This window comes from Tachysurus fulvidraco, chromosome 8, assembly GCF_022655615.1.
Source record: "Tachysurus fulvidraco isolate hzauxx_2018 chromosome 8, HZAU_PFXX_2.0, whole genome shotgun sequence".
Classification (NCBI taxonomy): domain Eukaryota; kingdom Metazoa; phylum Chordata; class Actinopteri; order Siluriformes; family Bagridae; genus Tachysurus; species Tachysurus fulvidraco.
Genome location: NC_062525.1, coordinates 5,725,233 through 5,744,432, shown reverse-complemented (window position 1 = coordinate 5,744,432; position 19,200 = coordinate 5,725,233). Strand labels below are relative to the sequence as shown.

General features: G+C 41.1%; 1 protein-coding gene across 1 annotated transcript in view; it reads left to right on the top strand.

The window, feature by feature from the left end:
* The window catches only part of si:ch211-216b21.2 (heparan sulfate glucosamine 3-O-sulfotransferase 3B1), a 42,979-nt gene extending 24,279 nt beyond the window's left edge, over positions 1 to 18,700 (top strand). Inside the window, exon 2 of the mRNA XM_027160431.2 lies at positions 17,152 to 18,700. Coding sequence (XP_027016232.1) covers positions 17,152 to 17,773 — 622 coding nt within the window. The 3' untranslated portion in view covers positions 17,774 to 18,700. The remainder of the gene's footprint in view (positions 1 to 17,151) is intronic.
* The last annotated feature ends 500 nt before the right edge of the window (positions 18,701 to 19,200 follow it).

The window sequence follows — 19,200 nt, the reverse complement described above, 5'->3', positions numbered from 1 at the left end:
GAACCCAGGAACATCTTTTCAGGTAGTTAAGAGTCCAGGAAATTTTTCAGGAGCTCAAAACATCTGGTCACTTCGTGTGTTTTCTCTGATCGCTATCTGATTTGTTAAAACTGTTCCATTTACATCAGGCCACATAAATGCGTCTCGGCGAATCGGATATCGATCCCATCTTTCTACTCCCGCCCAATATGCAGATATATTTGACCTCATTTCCGGGGTAATTGAAATGGAACACGCTTTGGTGTATGCGGTTTTCAGAACGCGATCAAAAACAAGACGGAAAAACTCGTTACGACGGTTATGCTACAAAAAACAGCATTTACTGTTTGCTGCGTTTTCGCTGGCGGCAGCAGCGCGTTTTAAGCCCCGACGAGACGCCTGGGTGAAAGATCACCTGCGAGTGACGTACTTCCGTTTGGGAGGAGTATAGCGCTGACGTATGGGGCTTGAACAACCACATGCATTTACACCTGTCCAGTTTCATCTGAAACGTGTCCCAGACCACCTCCTGAAGGGGTTTGAACCATCGGATTTATATCCGTCTGGAAAACGTTTCGGAGGGCATTTAGACCTGGTCTTTTTACCATCGGATAGCTATCTGAGCACAGAAAACACATGAAGTGACCAGGTGTAAAAAGCCCCATAAGCAATGGAATAATGCAAACAAACAAACAAACAAACAAATAAATAAATAAATAAATAAATAAATAAGCACCAGCATTTTCAGGAATCAAGTTTTCTTTTTGAGGAACTTGGGAACGTTTTACTTTGTTACTGTTGTTCTAGGAAACCTTTAGTTCTTGGAGTAGAGCTTTATTTTTGTGTAGCGTGAGCTATTGAGACAGAGCTTTCTGTTATAAACGTTACTGATCGATCAAACCCAAATTTCACACGATTTATTTCACAACAGCAGAGTTTCAAAAGTATACAAGAAATGTGTATGAGTAGGGGGACATGGTGGCTTAGTGGTTAGCACGTTCGCCTCACACCTCCAGGGTTGGGGGTTCGATTCCCGCCTAAGCCTTGTGTGTGTGGAGTTTGCATGTTCTCCCCGTGCCTCGGGGGTTTCCTCCGGGTACTCCGGTTTCCTCCCCCGGTCCAAAGACATGCATGGTAGGTTGATTGGTATCTCTGGAAAATTGTCCGTAGTGTGTGAGTGAATGAGTGTGTGTGTGTGTGCCCTGAGATGGGTTGGCACTCCGTCCAAGGTGTATCCTGCCTCGATGCCCGATGACGCCTGAGATAGGCACAGGCTCCCGTGACCCGAGAAGTTCAGATAAGCGGTAGAAAAGAGGCAGAAGCCACAGGGATTGTCTCACTGCAGTCCAGCAAAAACAAGGCCGAGCGTGTGCATGCGAGCGTAAGACAAGGCGAGATAAAGAGGAGTTAGGATGTCTCTGTGCACTCGTTTTATCTCTTAATCCATTGTAGCAGTTTTCTCAGCATCTCTACCTAGGGCTTCTACATTAGTGTGATAATGGCTGAAGGAGACAGCGCTGTAAAGGTCTCTGCCATCTTTAATCCATCGTTACACACACAGAGGCCCCACGCACAGCTCGCATAAATCACCCAGTGTGAGGATGACACTTACAGGCCATCCTTCCTTCCCTCCCTCGCTCTTTCTCTTTCTCATTCTTCGCAGTATGAAAATCTACAGTCACATTTTCACAGGTTCGGAGACTCGAATGTGAGTCACGCAGAAGTTAATGTCGCTTTATCTAAGTGAACTTTGACCTCAAATCTTGTGAGACGGAGATTGTGGGCTTCCACATCAAATAAAATAAAATAAAATAAAATATTCAATTAAATATAATTATTACATTATTAAATTATTAAAAATGATAAAAATGATTAAATACATACATTCATTAAGTTAGAATTGTAGATATTTTTTATTTAATTCAAATTAAATTAATTTTATTATATTTATTATATACAATGAATCAATTTAAATTAAATTAAATCAAAATAAAAATATCTACAATTCTAACTTCATGAATGAAGGAATGAATGAATTATAAAGTAGATGTTTGGCACAGATGTGGGGAAAATAATACTTACAATTATTATAGTTCATATAATTCATACATTAATAATATATATATATTTTTTTTTTCATTCTAAATGAATAATAAATTAGTCACTTTTACCTTCACTTACATACACGAGGGTTCTGGTAGAATAAAGCAATACACCACAGAAGAGATTTCTGTCCTTTTTTATTTTAGATTTTAACATCCGGGCCAATCGGATTTGAGAAACAAGTCTGTTTTTTCTTCTTCTCTATGTTTACCTGATGGGATGCACTTATTTCCAGGGATTTCAGAACAGCGTAACAGTTATTGCGTCATCAGGTAGGCGTGGCCTATTTGATCATCTAGCCCTAACCGTAGTTCAGTCAGGACCACTTGAATCAAAATAAAGTCAATTCTTTCACATATATTTAATTTTTTTATTTGCAAGCTTATAAAATGTACATTTGGCGGTATGGCTCTGTTCTGAATTCCCCTTCCTTTCCGTGAGCTCCATGAAAGCTAGTCAGGGAACAGCAGCAGCTTCTGGGGACAATCTCCCATTTAACTGGGAAAGCAGCAAGACAAAATCCCCCCATTTAGTACAGAGCCTTCATCAGTGACAACAGAACGACACTGATTAAGTTAAACACAGTTCCAAGGAGGAGTTGGGGGGGGAGGTGGGTTGCAGCAATGCAGAGGAAACAGCCGAGCAGACAGACTGAATAAATGCATTTAAATAGGGTGCCCTGTTTGAAATGGACCAATCGCGCGCTTAGGAATCAGATCAGCTGATGGGCGGGGTTAGATGTTAGCCGAGCTTGACTATGTGGCCTGCCTGAACTGATGCTGAACGCTATGTTTTTTGGTTGTTTATTTGTTTTCGAACAAAGATAATAAAGCATAACAAACGAAGATAATAAAGCATAACAAACGAAGATAATAAAGCATAACAAACGAAGATAATAAAGTATAACAGATATTTTTTTTTAAAGAGGGCATTTTTCCAAGACCTCCATAAACACGCACACCTTATGTCATGGTAACGAAACCCCCGGAATTTAGTGAATGCCGTTTACCTGCTAGGATTTTCGAAACGGCGTCGATTTGTCAGACGCAGCTCCAGTCGGTGCTGTGCTCGGCCCTCGGCCCTCGGCCCTCGGCCCTCGGCCCTCGGCCCTCGGCTGGAATTCTGTTTGTCTTTCGGTCATTTTTAATACTACTGCTCGAGTCACGGACGGCTAATCTGCTCTGAACCTTCAACCCTAATATTTATACACTGCTTCCTAGTGTCTGTCCTCACACACACACACACACACACACACACACACACACACACACACACACACACACACACACAAACACACACTCACATTAATGCACAGTAATACTTCCTAAGGCATCGGCCTATAATTCTAAGAGGCAGAAAATAAATGAAAAGCCTCATAATAAATATGATGACCTTTAAATGTTAGCTTGAAGGGAGATGATCAACAATTCCCAAACAGCTCATACACAAAATTATCCTTTGTTCTGTCAACACGCAGCATTCCGTTCTGGATTTCAGACATTTTCGAATCTTTATCTTCGGGTTCTTCTGACGCTCCAGAAATCTCCTCCGGCAGCACTGAAAAATAAAAACCAAAAACAAACCCAGACCCCTCGAAAAATGATCGGTGTTAAGCTCCAGGTTTTTTTTTTTCTTATCTGTGTGAAGCTCTTCAGACCCTTTACACTGACTTGGCAGAAATCCGTCTAAGAGAGAGCAAGAAGAAGAAGCAGAAGCAGAAGAAGTAGAAGGAAGAGCCGTCTGCGGAGATAATCCCATCTTTGTGCTGGTGCTCTGTGATTTCTCAAGACTTCAAGACATTTCCCGAAACAAGTGGGTCAGAGCGATATTAAAAAGTGATGCAGACACCATGTTGGCGCTCTCTAATCTTCCTCTCATCCTTCTCACACTCATCCCTATTCCCAAGAGAGAACCAGACGAACATGAACACCAACAGTTTGCTCAAATCGCAAGAAAAGTAGAAGTAACTTCTCAGAAGTAAAGAGAACGTACAAGAAGCACAGGCTCACGTCGAACCGGCATCGTTTTTTGCTTTGTTTGTTTCGTTTCCTGTGGGGGTCACGCAATAAATCCTCCCTCACGCTTGGATAATCTTAGCTCACTTCAAACCCACTTGCTAGCTTTTTTCCAGGGTTCTTAACAGAGCAAGCGACACATTCATCTATCGACTTTTAGAAAAAACACTCGAGGTTTTTTTTTTTTGTTTTTCCCCCAGGAAGAAGTGCACATCTTCCTCTTCCTCTCTATCAGCCTTCTGTACTAGTCGTAACCCTCCAGCGTCCTCAGATGGACTCGGCCCTTCTTTCCCTCACCCTCGCTTTCAGTCTGTCTTTCAAGGTGAATAAATCAGCCTCAAGGCCGAAGCCGACACAGAAGCACGACTTTATTTTTTTTCCTCCTTACGCAATAAACCAGGGACTTGGGGAAAGTACAGGCTTAGAGCACCGCTGAGAAATTTATGAGTACCCATTGCACAGCAAAAAGCTAACTCCTTTTTTTTTAACCTAAACACATGGTGCTGCTTGATTTGGAAAGAGGGAAAAAATAACAGAAGGCACTTCACATTTGGTGTCAAAAACCGTGAAAGACGGATTTTCTGGTCAAGGGAAATGGTGGAGAAATGGCGGTGGGACGGTGGCGTTCAATAACGCAACACGACGTGACGAGAACCCAGAACTCTTCCAATAGTTTTAACAAATGGCATACAAAGTTTATTGGACAGGTTGTTGGAACGAGTTCATGGCGTCTCGTGGCGGAGTTTGATTCCCATCGTTAACAGAGAGGTCATCATCAGATATTTTGATCGATTATTCCCAGAGAACATTAAGCTACTACGTTCAGGAATATATCAGGTTATCAGGAGGTCATGCGCCGAAATGAACCTTGAACATTTTCCGATCCACTTATTAGATATTTTTAATAGTATTAAGAAATATTATAAAGAAATGAATACGTTTTAGGACTAACACAGTCCTAACCTAACACACAATTTTAAGCTTTGAAGATAATATATTTCACTTGGGGAAGCTCAGAGAGCAGAAATGGGATTGATTTACTTCACCGATTACTTTAAGGATATAAACATTTGTGTGGCTTAAGGTTTTTTCAGGACCAGGTCAGGATTTATGAACTTTATTCAGAGTTAAAAAAAGAGAGAGAGAGAGAGAGAGAGAGAGAGAGAGAGAGAGAGAGAGAGAGAGATCACAATCACAGTTATGCAGGAAAGGTTAAAGGACAGGGTCAAAAATAACAGCATCGACATCGGTATAAAGGTTGCTTGTGTAACTTATGTGTGTGTGTGTGTGTGTGTGTGTGTGTGTGTGTGTGTGTGTGTGTGTGTGTGTGTGTGTGTGTGTGTAAAGCTGTTCTTCACACCCTTTGCAGTGAATTATTAGGACATTTATCTCAGTGGATCAGGTGTAATCCCTGAACGGTTCTAAACACACACACACACACACACACACACACACACACACACACACACACACACACACACACACACACACACACACACACACACACACACACACACACACACCCCTAGTGTTGTAGACGGTGCATGCAAAATGTTGTTTTTTTCCCAAATATGAATCAATTTCTGAAAATTCAGCAGAATGTGACACATATCTGGTTTCAAGAATATCTTTGTCTCAGATATAAAAAATATATATTTTTTAGAAATATCAGAAAATATCAAAAAGGTTTTTTTTTTTAGTTTTTTTTTTTAATCCAACCGTTTGCATTTACTTTCCTATAAAAAGCATTTAAAAAAAAAAGTGTTACTTCATAATTCTTTTCTTTTCTTTTTCATTTGGTTGACTGAACACTAGACCGAATATAATAACACTTTAAATTTGTTTCCTTTCACACAAACTAGCCAGCTTCCTTAACCACAACCTTTAGCTATTTAGGCTAACTAATTAGCCTAGATAACATTACAGTAAATGTATTTATCTGGAAAAAAGCTTTTAGAAAAATTCACTAGCAAAGAAGTAAATGTCGAGCGATTTATTGTTCCCTGTAAATAAAATGAGCCGACTTTAGTTTAGCAAAGTTTATGGAACGAGCTGAAGAAGCGTAATGAAAACCTAGCACTCTCAATCTAATTGTACTGTAATATGGTCAGTTTGTGATCAGGTTTTATTTGTCCATGTTGGTAAATATTGAGATGACCAATGAGAGTACTAAAGGATTGTTGTTCAGCAGTGATTAGCTCTACTACGCTAATGCTAATGCAGAGATTTTCCAGGTGCCTAGCGAGACAGGGATAGCTTGGCACAGGGGGTCATAAACAACATGCACAATCAAACACAGATTTTTCCCCACGCTGTGACGCCGGCGCAGTAAATCACGGCCGCACTGACTTCCACCGGAGTTTGTTGACCTGGAAAACGGCAATTGAGCAGCAAGGGCTATGAACATAGACAGAGAAATAGAACGGAATCGAGCAGCCATAAAGCCTCAGAAATAAATACTGAGTCAGTTGCTGGACTGTAATGTGCTCTGAATGCCAGTAGAATATATTTATGCCTAATTTAGCACTCCATACAGTAAGGTCTTTCTGTAGGCCAGACAGGTTTGGTGAACTCACTTTGGTGCTTTTTGTGATTAGTGTCCAGATGATGTACATTTCTCCCACCTGATCTTAACACTCTAGCAGCAGGTCTTAGCTTACAGAGAAAGAGAGATGATATACAGTAGTTTGGCCTGAGCTGTTTGAATCCTTCATCATTCCCAATCAGAGCTGCCACACGTTTAACTTCTGGGATGCACTTATTTATAGGGATTCCAGAACAGCGTAACAGATATTGCGTCATCGGGTGGGCGTGGCCTATTTGATCATCTAACCCTAACCCTAACCCTAGTTTTTAGTTGTTTATTTGTTTTCGGAAACAGCTTAACTGTAAGATAATAAAGCATAATAGATATAAAATATGAAATCTACCTGTATGATTGTTTTGTCCTTCATTATCCGGCAAGCACTAAATTCCAGGGCTTTCGTTACTACGACGTAAAGTGGCCGTGTTTCCGGAGGTCTTGGAAAAACGCCTTCCTTCAATAAAAAAACAGCAAACTACGAAGGACAAAACAGCCATACAGGTTGATTTATTTTAGAAAACAAATAAACAACCAAAAACTACGATCATGGTTATGGTTATGGTTAGGGTTAGGGTTAGATTATCAAATAGGCCACGCCTACCCGATGTATGTTACGCCGTACTGAAATCCAGGCAGTGCCTGCCTTCATTATCCATCGTAGGTACTCTCGTCGTAGGCGTTTTTCCAAGACCTCCAGAAACACGCCCACTTTACATCGTGGTAACGAAACCCCTGGAATTTAGTGAATGCCTTTAACTTCTTAAATCAAATCTGGAACTCAATTGTCTGACATCTAGCTGAATAGAGCAGGCGTTTGAGCTATAGGCTTTTGATTGCTCTGGTCTGCTTAAATTGATTTTATTTATTTGTTCTTTCAAACTGAATTCCACTGACCAAACCATACCACTGAAAAGACCAAGCAATTTTATTTATTCAATTTTTTTCTGAAAACTGAATTATTTCATCACAGTCTGTAATTGATTTCTTGGGTTTGATTTTTTTTTTTATAATGTGAATATCTGAACACTGAAATAAACTCATCTGGATGTCAAGCTGAATATTTTATTCAAAACAAATAAATTCAGGGTTTTTTTCTTTGTTTGTTTTTGACAAAAGTTTTTGACTACATACATTTATTTGAGCATGATATATATATATATATATATATATATATATATATATATATATATATATATATATATATATATATATATATATAAAACTGCTTCCCTGCCTCATCATCCCTGATTCAGTCATGAAGTTCTAAATATTTTCCCATATTTTTCCAGGTTCTCCAGTTCATCTCGCATTCACAAGTGTTAGTGTGTTTGAGTGTGTGTGTGTGTGTGTGTGTGTGTGTGTGTGTGTGTGTGTGTGTGTGTGAGAGAGAGAGAGAGAGAGAGAGAAAGATTCCTGTGGACTTGTGTCTCTTTCATTGGTGTGTTCCTGCCATGCACCTGGTCTTCCCCGTATGATATTCACGACCATGAACATGACCAGGATGTGTCCAGGATTAATGAATTAATATTTCAGTACAAATCAAATGGTATTTAAATTCCATTATTAACAATGAACAGATGACTTTCAAACAAATCATTTGTGCTGGATTATTTTCAGCAAATGCTAATCAGTCATTCATTTTTCCATCCAGTATTGTTCAGTTCATGAGGGAACACGGTATTTCCATCTTAAAAAGAAGTTATTTTAATTCTAGCATGCTAAAAGTTTATTTATTTATTTACTTTTTAATTTCTTGCGAAGCCCTTAAAGGAAGGTTCTATACACGAACCGTCGACAGAGGAATTCAGATTTATAAGTAGAACCTCTTTAGAGCTCTAACCACTAGACATCCATAGAACCCACAAGGAACCATCTTCTAAAAGTCCAAAGCAAATAAGGAAAAAAAAAAAAGCCAGAATGGATTCATTTGTGGAAGCAAACTAGCTTAGTCAGGTTTTCAGCTGCGTATGGTGGTTGTCAAAATAGTGTATCTTAGAGAAAAATCAGTGCTAAAACTTTGGCTCGGTGTGTGTCAGACCTCCTCCAGAACCTTCATAGCCAAGGCCCGGTTCCTGGCTCCGGCGCAGTGGCGTGCTCTGGGAGTCGTAGTCCGGCAGCGTAAAGAAGACTTGAAAGGTTTTTGTGGACAGGCTGTAAATCTCCTGCGCTTGGAAGCCAAACTCCTTCATCTGTTACATCACCTACACCGCCAATAAAGCAGCATTTAGAAAAGGCGGTGTGTGTTCAGTGCCAAGGGGTCTGCGAGGAAACCGTTATTTCAGAGCTGTAACTTCCCTGCTGAGTCTGTCTATCACTTTTGCTTTTTTGTTTCACTTCATTTACTTTTTTTTTGTGTGATGTTTCTCAATTTTGGGGCCATAGTGTGTTCATGAAGAGTTTATTTAGCTATTAAATCTTTTGCAGGCTGCATAAATCCAGCCTATTTTGTCTCTCTCGCTCCTTCATTCCCTAAGAAGACTTCCCCACTTGCCTTGGAGGAGTCATTTCAGATCATTTCTCTGGTAATTGAGAAGAGGTAATGTGAGCAGTTAGTATTTATTAGAATGGGGATGTAGTGTAGTGTAGTTCATTTGTAATTAGACCCGTGCCATTATTTATATAGAGACAACGGCTTTGTCTAAAATCAGGATTCATTCTTTCGGCTTCTTTATACCTCTTTTCCACCAAAAAGACCCGGGTGCTGGTTCAGAGCTAGCGCTGGTGCTGGTTCAAAGTTGGTTCCACTGGTGAATCTTCTAAGAACCGGTTTGCCTTTCCATCGGTTAGAGAGCCGTCACAGAGCCGAGTCTGACGTCACTGTTTACGTGTCATGTTACACAGCAACGTTAGCGCAGTTAGCGACAAACACAAACACAACATCAACAATGTCGGATGCTGATTTACTGTTAATGCTCATGGCTTTGTGAACCTACATCGGCATTTAAACGCAGCGAATCCGACGTGTACGTGCAGCTCCGTGTAATCTGTATGAACGGAGGTTGTAATCGAGAAAGTACATAACGTTATTTTATCATTAACACAGAAAAATGTTAGCCTTAGCATGTAGCTAACTACTATCATGTGTGCTGATAATGTATCATATCGCGGTAAAGTAAAAGTGTATTAAACATTAGTATACTTGAGGTACATTATCAAATGCGCTAACAGTAGCCCCGCCCACAGCCCCGCCCACAATCCCTGAGTACTTAAGAACCACTTTTCCTGGTTCAGAGCCGGTGCTCTGGCTGTCGAAAAAGAAAGAACTGGTTCTAAATTAGGCTCCGAACCAGCACTCAAACTGCCTCGGTGGAAAAGGGGCATTAACGACTTGGTGGTGGTCATGGTGGTCTCAAATTTCATACTACAGTCTAATGTTTAATCTTCACATGCTAATTGTTCGAAACCTACGGGAACAGAAATGCATATTACTTGTGATATGGTATGCTAGTGAGCTTATTTTTATAATCAACAAGTGTTTCACAATACTGCGTTTAACCTCAAGTTCACATTGTTCTAAACCCTGTATTAATTTCAGGCTTAAGAACACATTACAAGTGTAATTTAGAAGTAGGTTTAGTACAGCTTTTTACCCTGGGTTATGAAACTCTGTGCTGCAGCAGGATCTTCAGGATAAGGTTTGTGTAGTGTTAACTTTACGTTACGGTGCCACACATGTACAGTGTGCAACGATATGGTGTTTTAATGCTAATTTTAGCTAGATGCTTAGCAACAGAGACCTGTTCCGAACCTGAACGGAGCACGGAAACCTCATATCACTTGAAAACCAGGATGTAGCAAGACTTAACAAAAATGACTCAGTAGATATCATCACTGAACATCACATCACTCCATTAATAAGAAATGTCAAAGAGAGGTGTGTGGACATACTGTAGTGTGTGGAATTGTGAGGAAATGCGAGGCTCAGAAACAAGTGGACACTTGTCTTGCGTGGTGTAGGGGTGGATCGAGACAGAGCCATGAGTGGAAAGGGCGGTGGGGGTTGATCGAGACAGACCCGTGCCGGGAGCAACAGGGTTATTTATTTACCTGCCACCAGACATTTACATTTACGGCATTTAGCAGACACCCGTATCCAGAGTGACTTACAACTGAGCAACTGAGGGTTAAGGGTCTTGCTCAGGGGCCCAGCAGTGGCAGCTTGGTGGACCTGGGGTTCGAACCCATGACCTTCCGATCAGTAGCCCAACACCTTAATCACTGAGCATCTAGCTACCACATCAGCTACTGAGGTGACATCTATTGCCACCTCAGTTGATGTCATCTTTGTTAAGTGCCAAAACACTGAACATCACTGAAGTCATGGCAAAGTTAAAAATGACAAAAAAGAACTTATGAAAAAAATTATAAAAAAGAGCTTAAAAAAGATAACAATACCTGCTCAGGTGCAGAACGGCAGACTAGAGCTTTTTTCTCACTGATGTAAAAGCGTGAGACAAGACGTTATGTAAAGCGGTTACACGTTAGCCAGAATTTAAAGTTAAAGGCAGGGTCTCCGATGTTTGAGAAACGCTTCAGAAAACTGAGTCGGGCAGAAAACTAAACAAAAATCAAAACAAACGTGTAGCCAATGAGCAGAAAGGGGCGGGGCTTGTTAATATGGGCAGAAAGAGTGTTCAGTGCGCATGTGTGACATTAGCAGAAATAGTTTTAACATTGACATGGAGGATAAAAACAAAGAAAGAACGCGAAGAAAGGCTTACGATAAGGACAAGAAGTAGGACGTGTTAATATAGGATCAGCTTTCCAGCGCTGGAGAGAACCGAAGGAGCAGGAAGTTGGCCACATATTCACAGGTTGGAGTTTCCAGAGTCAATAACTCCTGAGCTAAACGCTGTTACTACACAAATAACACCTCTTTTCTATCGTAGTAATGTAGAGAGGCAGCTACAACCGCGTTTTGTGTAGTAACAGCGTTTAGCTCAGGAGTTATTGACTCGGGAAACTCCAATCTGTGAATATGCGCACATGCGCACTGAACACTCTCTTCACCCATATTGACAAGACCCGCCCCTTTCTGCTCATTGGCTACAGGTTTGTTTTGATTTTTGTTTTGTTTGGTGGCCCAACACCGTTTTCTGAAGCATTTCTCAAATATCGGAGACCCCACATTTAACCAGGGGAACTTTTTCAGGTGTGAAAAGCAGTTTTTCATCCCAACCAAGCGGAAGCGACTTGATACATAAGTAGTCACTTTTTTTTTATGTTTTCTTTGGACAAATGCCCTACCAGAGCCAAGACAAAGACAGTCAGGGGTAAATTAAAGCCAGTTAAGCGAAAGCATATGGCACCAAAAGCAGGAGAGTGACACTGTGTCTAAATGACTGTCATTTCATTAGATCGTTCATTCTATCTAAGTTTCAAATCAAATCTCATTGAGCTGTGTGAAAAAATGACAAAGAAATAATTAATCCTGTGTCACCCTGATTAAGCCGTATATAATACAATAAGCACAAAAGTAAATGTCAGAAGCTCAAGACTCAGCAGAGGAAACAGACATGAAGACAGAAACCAAGTTGGATGGTAGAAGTCTAGAGGCTGAAAAACAAAGCCCCGGGCAGGAAAGAAGAATCTTTACAGTGGATGACAGAAGCCCTGGGCTGGATAACAGGGACTCCATGCTGGACATTCAATTCAATTCAATTCAAGTTTATTTGTATAGCGCTTTTTACAATTGACATTGTCTCAAAGCAGCTTTACAGAACATAAACATAGAACAACTTAATATAAAGAATAATATAAAGATCAATAGAATGCAAAATTCAAGATTAATATTAGTTAGATTTAGTTCACAATGTGTATGTATTTATCCCCAATGAGCAAGTCTGAGGTGACTCAGGCAGCAGTGGTGAGGAAAAACTCCCTTAGATGATGAAGGAAGAAACCTCGAGAGGAACCAGACTCAAAGGGGAACCCATCCTCATATGGGTGACACTGGAGGGTGTGATTATAAATATACAGTCAAACAGATGTTGTATAGATGCAAAAGATCACATGGAGTTCACAGCTTTTTAGTATAGCAGAATCTAAGTGTAGCTTGATAGATCTCTAGATGCCTCAGGGTTCGCTGAGTCGGCCTCATCTCAATGGAGATCCAAAATCTTCATCGCACGAAAGACGATCGGAGCTGGTACAGTTTCTGGATGCCTCGGGATGGGTACAAAGAGAGAAGCAGTAGAGAGGGATTAACATATCTGCTGTTCATAATATTTGCAAGTCTGATATAATAGTGCACAGTATTATGGGATGTATTATGTGTACGTCTGACTAAAGAGAGGAGTTTTTAGTCTACATTTAAACCGGGAAAGTGTGTCTGAGCCCCGAACACTATCAGGAAGACTATTCCAAAGTTTGGGAGCTAAATAAGAAAATGCTCTACCGCCTTTAGTAGACTTAGATATTCTTGGAACTAGCAGAAGTCCTGAGTTTTGTGATCTCAGAAAAGACATGAGTATCCCCAAGGCTGGACAGGTGAAACACCAGGCTGGACAAAATACAAGTTTGGATTTGTGAGTGGTTGTCCCTTCAACAGGAAGTTCTCTACTCATCACCATCCTGAACTTGATATGATCTTTGCACACAGATGGTGGTCAAGACACATGTCTGGAAATAGCAAACTTATGACAGGCACATAACAGTGTGTATAAGATTATCCTTTATTTCAGCCACCATCCACTTTTTTTGGCTTTTCAAAAGCTTTTTAAAATACTCAGCGTTTTCCTGATGATGAACGCTGAAGATTGGCGAATAAAGCCTGCTTTTATTGTGGCTTGGACCAGGAATCAGAGCTCTAAATCATCAGCAGTATTTACATGAGCTCCATCATTGACTTCAGACATTTCCAGTGATTTCCATCCTTTATTGTGTTACAATCATTTTCCGGCAACCTCGGGAGAAAGGGAGGCTTTGACTTTCTCGCTGTACTTTTAGAGCGTGTATGAGGTCAAGCTCCGTTTCTGAGACTCGTGGGTTAATTTGACAGAGTGCCGTAGCTAGCTGTCATTGCTCATGATACCTGAATTACAGGGTAGGATCTGGCTCTGCTCGTGATCCGATCATAGACCTGGCAGTTACATCACTGCTGTCCACATTGGTAATTTTTCTAAGTACCTCAGCCTTCGGACACCTCGCGATCAGAGATTAAGCGCAGCCCGTATTAAATAACCGTTCTCATTTCTTTTGGCACTGTCATTTTCCGTTCTCTCTGGCCGTCTTGTGCTCAGGTTGTAGGCATGAACTCCAACTTGTCAAAGCTAAGGTTGCTTTAAAAAGGACATTTTGGGGGTTTGTCACAAATGCACCTCTTGGCACTTGGTTTCATTAATTCATTCATATATCTGCTTTTTCCTGCTCGTAGATGCAGTGGATCTGGACCTCATCCCAGGAACACTTTGAATTGGGTGCCAATACACATCTACATCTAGGAGCAATTTAGTGGAGCCAGTATGTCTACTGCAATGATTTAGAAGTTGGGAGGAAACTGGAGAACCCAGAGAAAACCTATTTGGATACTGAGAGAGAGAGAGAGAGAGAGAGAGAGAGAGAGAGAGAGAGAGAGAGAGAGAGAGAGAGAGAGAGAGAGAGAGAGAGTCAAAAAGTTGGGGTCAGAGCACAGGATCAGCCATGATACAGCACCTCTGGAGCAGAGAAGGTTAAGGGTCTTGCATAGGAGCCCAGCAGTGGTATCTTGGCAGTACAGGAGATTGAATCCCAAACATCTAGTCAACAACCCAGGGCCTTATTTTTTTGAGGCACCAATTCCCATTGCTTGTGGCTTGTTTTTTATTAATTTATAAATTTTTTTAAGAAGCCTTTATTACTTACATATACATTACAGCACAGTGAACGAGTAAATCTATTAGCTAATTAAATTAAAATAAGTACAAATTCAAATTACTCTATTAAAAATTCACTAGAATGTACTGAACTATGTATCATAGAATAGGAAGCAGTCCTGGATGTGACTTTGGTCTTTTATGAAATGGAAGGAATATTCTAGTAATATACTGTATGTTGAACTATGGACAATGTAACTTAAAGACGTTTATAAATGAACATGAAGAAATGAATATACTCAAGCAGTTTTAAACCCAGGGAGCACGGTGGCTTAGTGGTTAGCACGTTCACCTCACACCTCCAGGGTTGGCGGTTCGATTCCCACCTCCGCCTTGTGCGTGTGGAGTTTGCATGTTCTCCCCGTGCCTCGGGGGTTTCCTCCGGGTACTCCGGTTTCCTCCCCCGGTCCAAAGACATGCATGGTAGGTTGATTGGCATCTCTGGAAAATTGTCTGTTGTGTGTGAGTGTGTGAGTGAATGAGAGTGTGTGTGTGTGTGTGCCCTGCGATGGGTTGGCACTCAGTCCAGGGTGTATCCTGCCTCGATGCCAGGCTCCCCGTGACCCGAGGTAGTTCGGATAAGCGGTCGAAAATGAATGAATGAGTGAGTTTTAAACCCAAACAATACTAATGGTTAAACAATAAACCAGCATTTTGTACGGTTTATTGCAGAAATCATGTTTTTCAGAAAAAAACGTGTAACAAAGAGCAATGACTTGCTTACAGTACGTGTTCCTTATTATGTTTATTTTAATTACAGCTTTTTTAGAATATATATCTTCTACAGATTTGCACATCATGGTGTCTTTTAAGGAGTGACCCTTTTATTCTGGAAACCCAGCACTTCAAGCAACTCATCAATGTTCCTGCTTTATTTATGATTTTCGACATATGGTGGAAGAGCATTTGTTGTGTGTCATGTTACTGCCTCGCTCTAAAAGCCTGGCTGTTTAAAACATTGTGGTACAAACACCTTCTCTCCGTCTCCATTGAGTCGAGATTTGCAGTGCTTCTGCCTCGTTCCAACAGCTTGTGTGTTCATCCGAGCACAGCCGTTTACCATCCCAGCTGTGCGGCAGATAAACACTAACTGTCACACTTTAAAAACTCTCAAAGTCACTACACACACACACACACACACACACACACACACACACACACACACACACACACACACACACACACACTGCTGAGGGGCAAGGGTGCACCCTGCAACACATGCAGAGTATCTCTTCTGGTAGACCGGAGGGCCTTGATGAAGCCTCTGACCTTGACTCTGCTAATGCTTTTATTGCCTGTAAACTGTGCTTGCTGTTGTGGGCAAGGGGGGCATTTTGTCAGGCCTTAACCCCCATTCTGAGTGGAATGGGATGAATAATTGAGGGATACATTCTGTACTTGGGGCTGTAAAGGAGAAATTTTTTGCCATGCCCTAATTTGTGGATAATAAAGGTTATAAATTGTTAATATAGGGATTTGGTTCCGGTCAATGTCCTGCAGGGCAGAGAGAAAGAGAGAGAGAGAGAGAGAGAGAGAGAGAGAGAGAGAGAGAGAGAGAGAGAGAGAGAGAGAGAGAGAGAGAGAGAGAGAGAGAGAGAGAGAGAGAGAGAGAGAGAAAGTCTGATAGAGTGCAAAAATGACTGACTGAGACAGGGGCAGACAAGGGAGAGTTAGCGAGCGGCACAGACCGTCCATCATAGACTAATAGATTAGCCGTTTTCTTTCTTTTAAACCTCAGAGGTCAAACCCAAGTTTGAATAAAACCACGAGTCAAATATTACGTCTGTTCCCTCTGGACAGTCGGAGGTTTCGATGCTTTTGATGAATTCTCCAATGTGTTGATGTTTCTTATGACTAGAATTCTTTCATCACTGAAACTAAGTATCTACCATGACAGCATCTGCTAGACATCGATCATTTCTATAGACTGCGGCTCTAAAGCGAAGGCTATTTGTCCAATAGCATCACGGCTCACTTTGTAAAGCAATACTGTTGAAAATGATATTTAACCCTGTGCTACCGTAAGAGAGCTGGCCAGACTTGTATGTTTTGGAATAGAGCAGATGGATTCTTCGTGAAGTATGACAGAGCCGACTGAGTGTAGTGTGAGAGAAACCCAGGTTTACTGTGCTATGATGGAAGGGTGTTTATAAAAGGCTCTGGGGAAACATGTCCCATGGTCCACAGAAGATTTAGCCGGAAAGTCTCTGTTTCTTCTGTCATGGCGAAGGTCATTCTGCTTATAGATGATCTGGAAAGCATCTGCTTGTGTATCAGTGCCACACCACAGATAATCGACTCTCCTCAATTGGTGATGGTGGGAATCAAACCTCCAACCCTGGAGATGTGAAGTAAACATGCTAACCTCCCAGGAACCCAACAATAATAGATAAAACAATTTTTTTTCTAACAAAATTGTAATATTTCATGATCCTGCCTGGTTGTTATACATCGGTATACCGATAAGATGGAATGTTTTTAAATCACTCACAGTTTTAATCATGAAAATGAAAAAATGTGCTTAGTAGAGAGTCTGAAATGCAGAGTAAGATTGAGTAAGCAAGTGGTTTGAGTTGGCATTTAATAGTTCCTGACTCGTCTTCTTTCCTGTCTTTAGAGACCTGATGCCCAAAACCCTGGAGGGTCAGATCACCATGGAGAAGACGCCCAGCTACTTTGTGACTCGTGAAGCTCCAGCTCGGATCTACTCCATGTCACCTTCAACCAAACTCATAGTGGTGGTGAGGGATCCGGTCACCCGGGCCATCTCAGACTACACCCAGACACTGTCTAAAAAGCCAGACATTCCCACCTTTGAAAGCCTGACTTTCAAAAACAGGACTACAGGCCTAATCGACACCTCGTGGAGCGCCATCCAGATTGGTATCTACGCCAAGCACCTTGACAACTGGCTCCAGTTCTTCCCCATGAATCAGATCCTGTTTGTGAGTGGCGAGCGGCTGATCAGTGACCCAGCTGGAGAGCTCGGCCGTGTGCAGGACTTCCTGGGCCTGAAGAGGATCATCACAGACAAACACTTCTATTTCAATAAGACCAAGGGCTTTCCATGTCTGAAGAAGGCAGAAGGAAGCAGCAAGCCTCACTGCCTGGGCAAAACTAAAGGCCGAACACACCCCAACATCGATCCGGAGGTGGTGCAGAGGTTACGAGACTTTTACCGGCCCTTTAATATGAAGTTCTACCAGATGACTGGAAGGATATTTGGCTGGAATGACTGACTTTGTGAAGTGTGAGGAAAAGACACTGATTGCTTACAGTTTCCACTCAGTACAAGAAATACATCAATATAGAAATAGAGTTTAGTTGACCCTTATGTTCGGTTGTAGATTAAAGAGTGGCACCATGGTGATCCAGCTCATTAACACAGAGCATTTAACCAATAAAACCCCGTTGCCTCTTAAACACTTGCCTTAGTGTACCCACTATTGTTTGGATGAAAATCACTTTAAAAACTATTTTATGTTTCGTCCAGCTTCGAGATGAGGGTAAGAGGGCGAAGTAAAAGTATTCAACATGTCTGTGTTTTATCATTTTAGTCAATTTCATATTTATTTCCTGTCTTGTTATTTTTCTTTTTGTGGACTCTTGGAAAAATTGATCTCTTAGAGGTTCTTTGGATAGTTTGGAGAATCCTTAGGTTCCAACGGAGCACCAACTTCTTTAAAGGGATCGTACACTGTAGGAACAAGAGACATTTAAGGCTGCTATATGGAAAAGCTTTAAATCTTGTTTATGTGTTTGGAATAATATAATGTTGTATTATAGAGTCATTGAGATTAAAGGTGGGGTCTCTGAAGTTTGAAAGCCAATATTGATATTTGAAATCACCAAAACAAACACGCCCCTAACCCAAATGGGTCCCACCCCTGTATTGATAGCTCCGCCCACACATACATATGTAACCCAGGCAACTAACAGAAAGAAATGTGTCTTTATCATAGCTGAAGGGAAGAACAATACGATTGCAGATAAACAAACAAGCAAAAATGAAAAGGAATGTATGAATGTAAAGGACATGAATGTAAAGGACAAAGGCATATATTAGTTCTGTGTAACAAAGCAAAACCAACGTTACTCACCTATCGAGAAGGAAAAAAGCAACCTCGGCGTCTTAAGTAAAGTCGGCCACATATTCACTGGTTGTAGTTTCCCGAGTCAATAACTCCTGAGCTAAACACTGTTACTACACAAAACGCGGTTGTAGCTGCCTCTCTACATTACTACGATAGAAAAGAGGTGTTATTTGTGTAGTAACAGCGTTTAGCTCAGGAGTTATTGACTCGGGAAACTCCAATCTGTGAATATGTGGCTGACTTCCTGCTCCTTCAGTTCTCTCCAGCGCTGGAAAGCTGATCCTATATTAACACGTCCTACTTCTTGCCTTATCGTAAGCCTTTCTTCGCTTTCTTTCTTTGTTTTTATCCTCCATGTCAATGTTAAAACCGCTTTCTGTTAATGTCACATTATTAACAAGACACGCCCCTTTCTGCTCATTGGCTACACGTTTGTTTTGTTTTTTTGTTTAGTTTGGCGGCCCAACGCAGTTTTCTGAAGCATTTCTCAAACATCGGAGACCCCACCTTTAATTGGATTATATTAGATGTTTGATTATTTTTTACAAACATCTGTCTATAAAAGATAATCA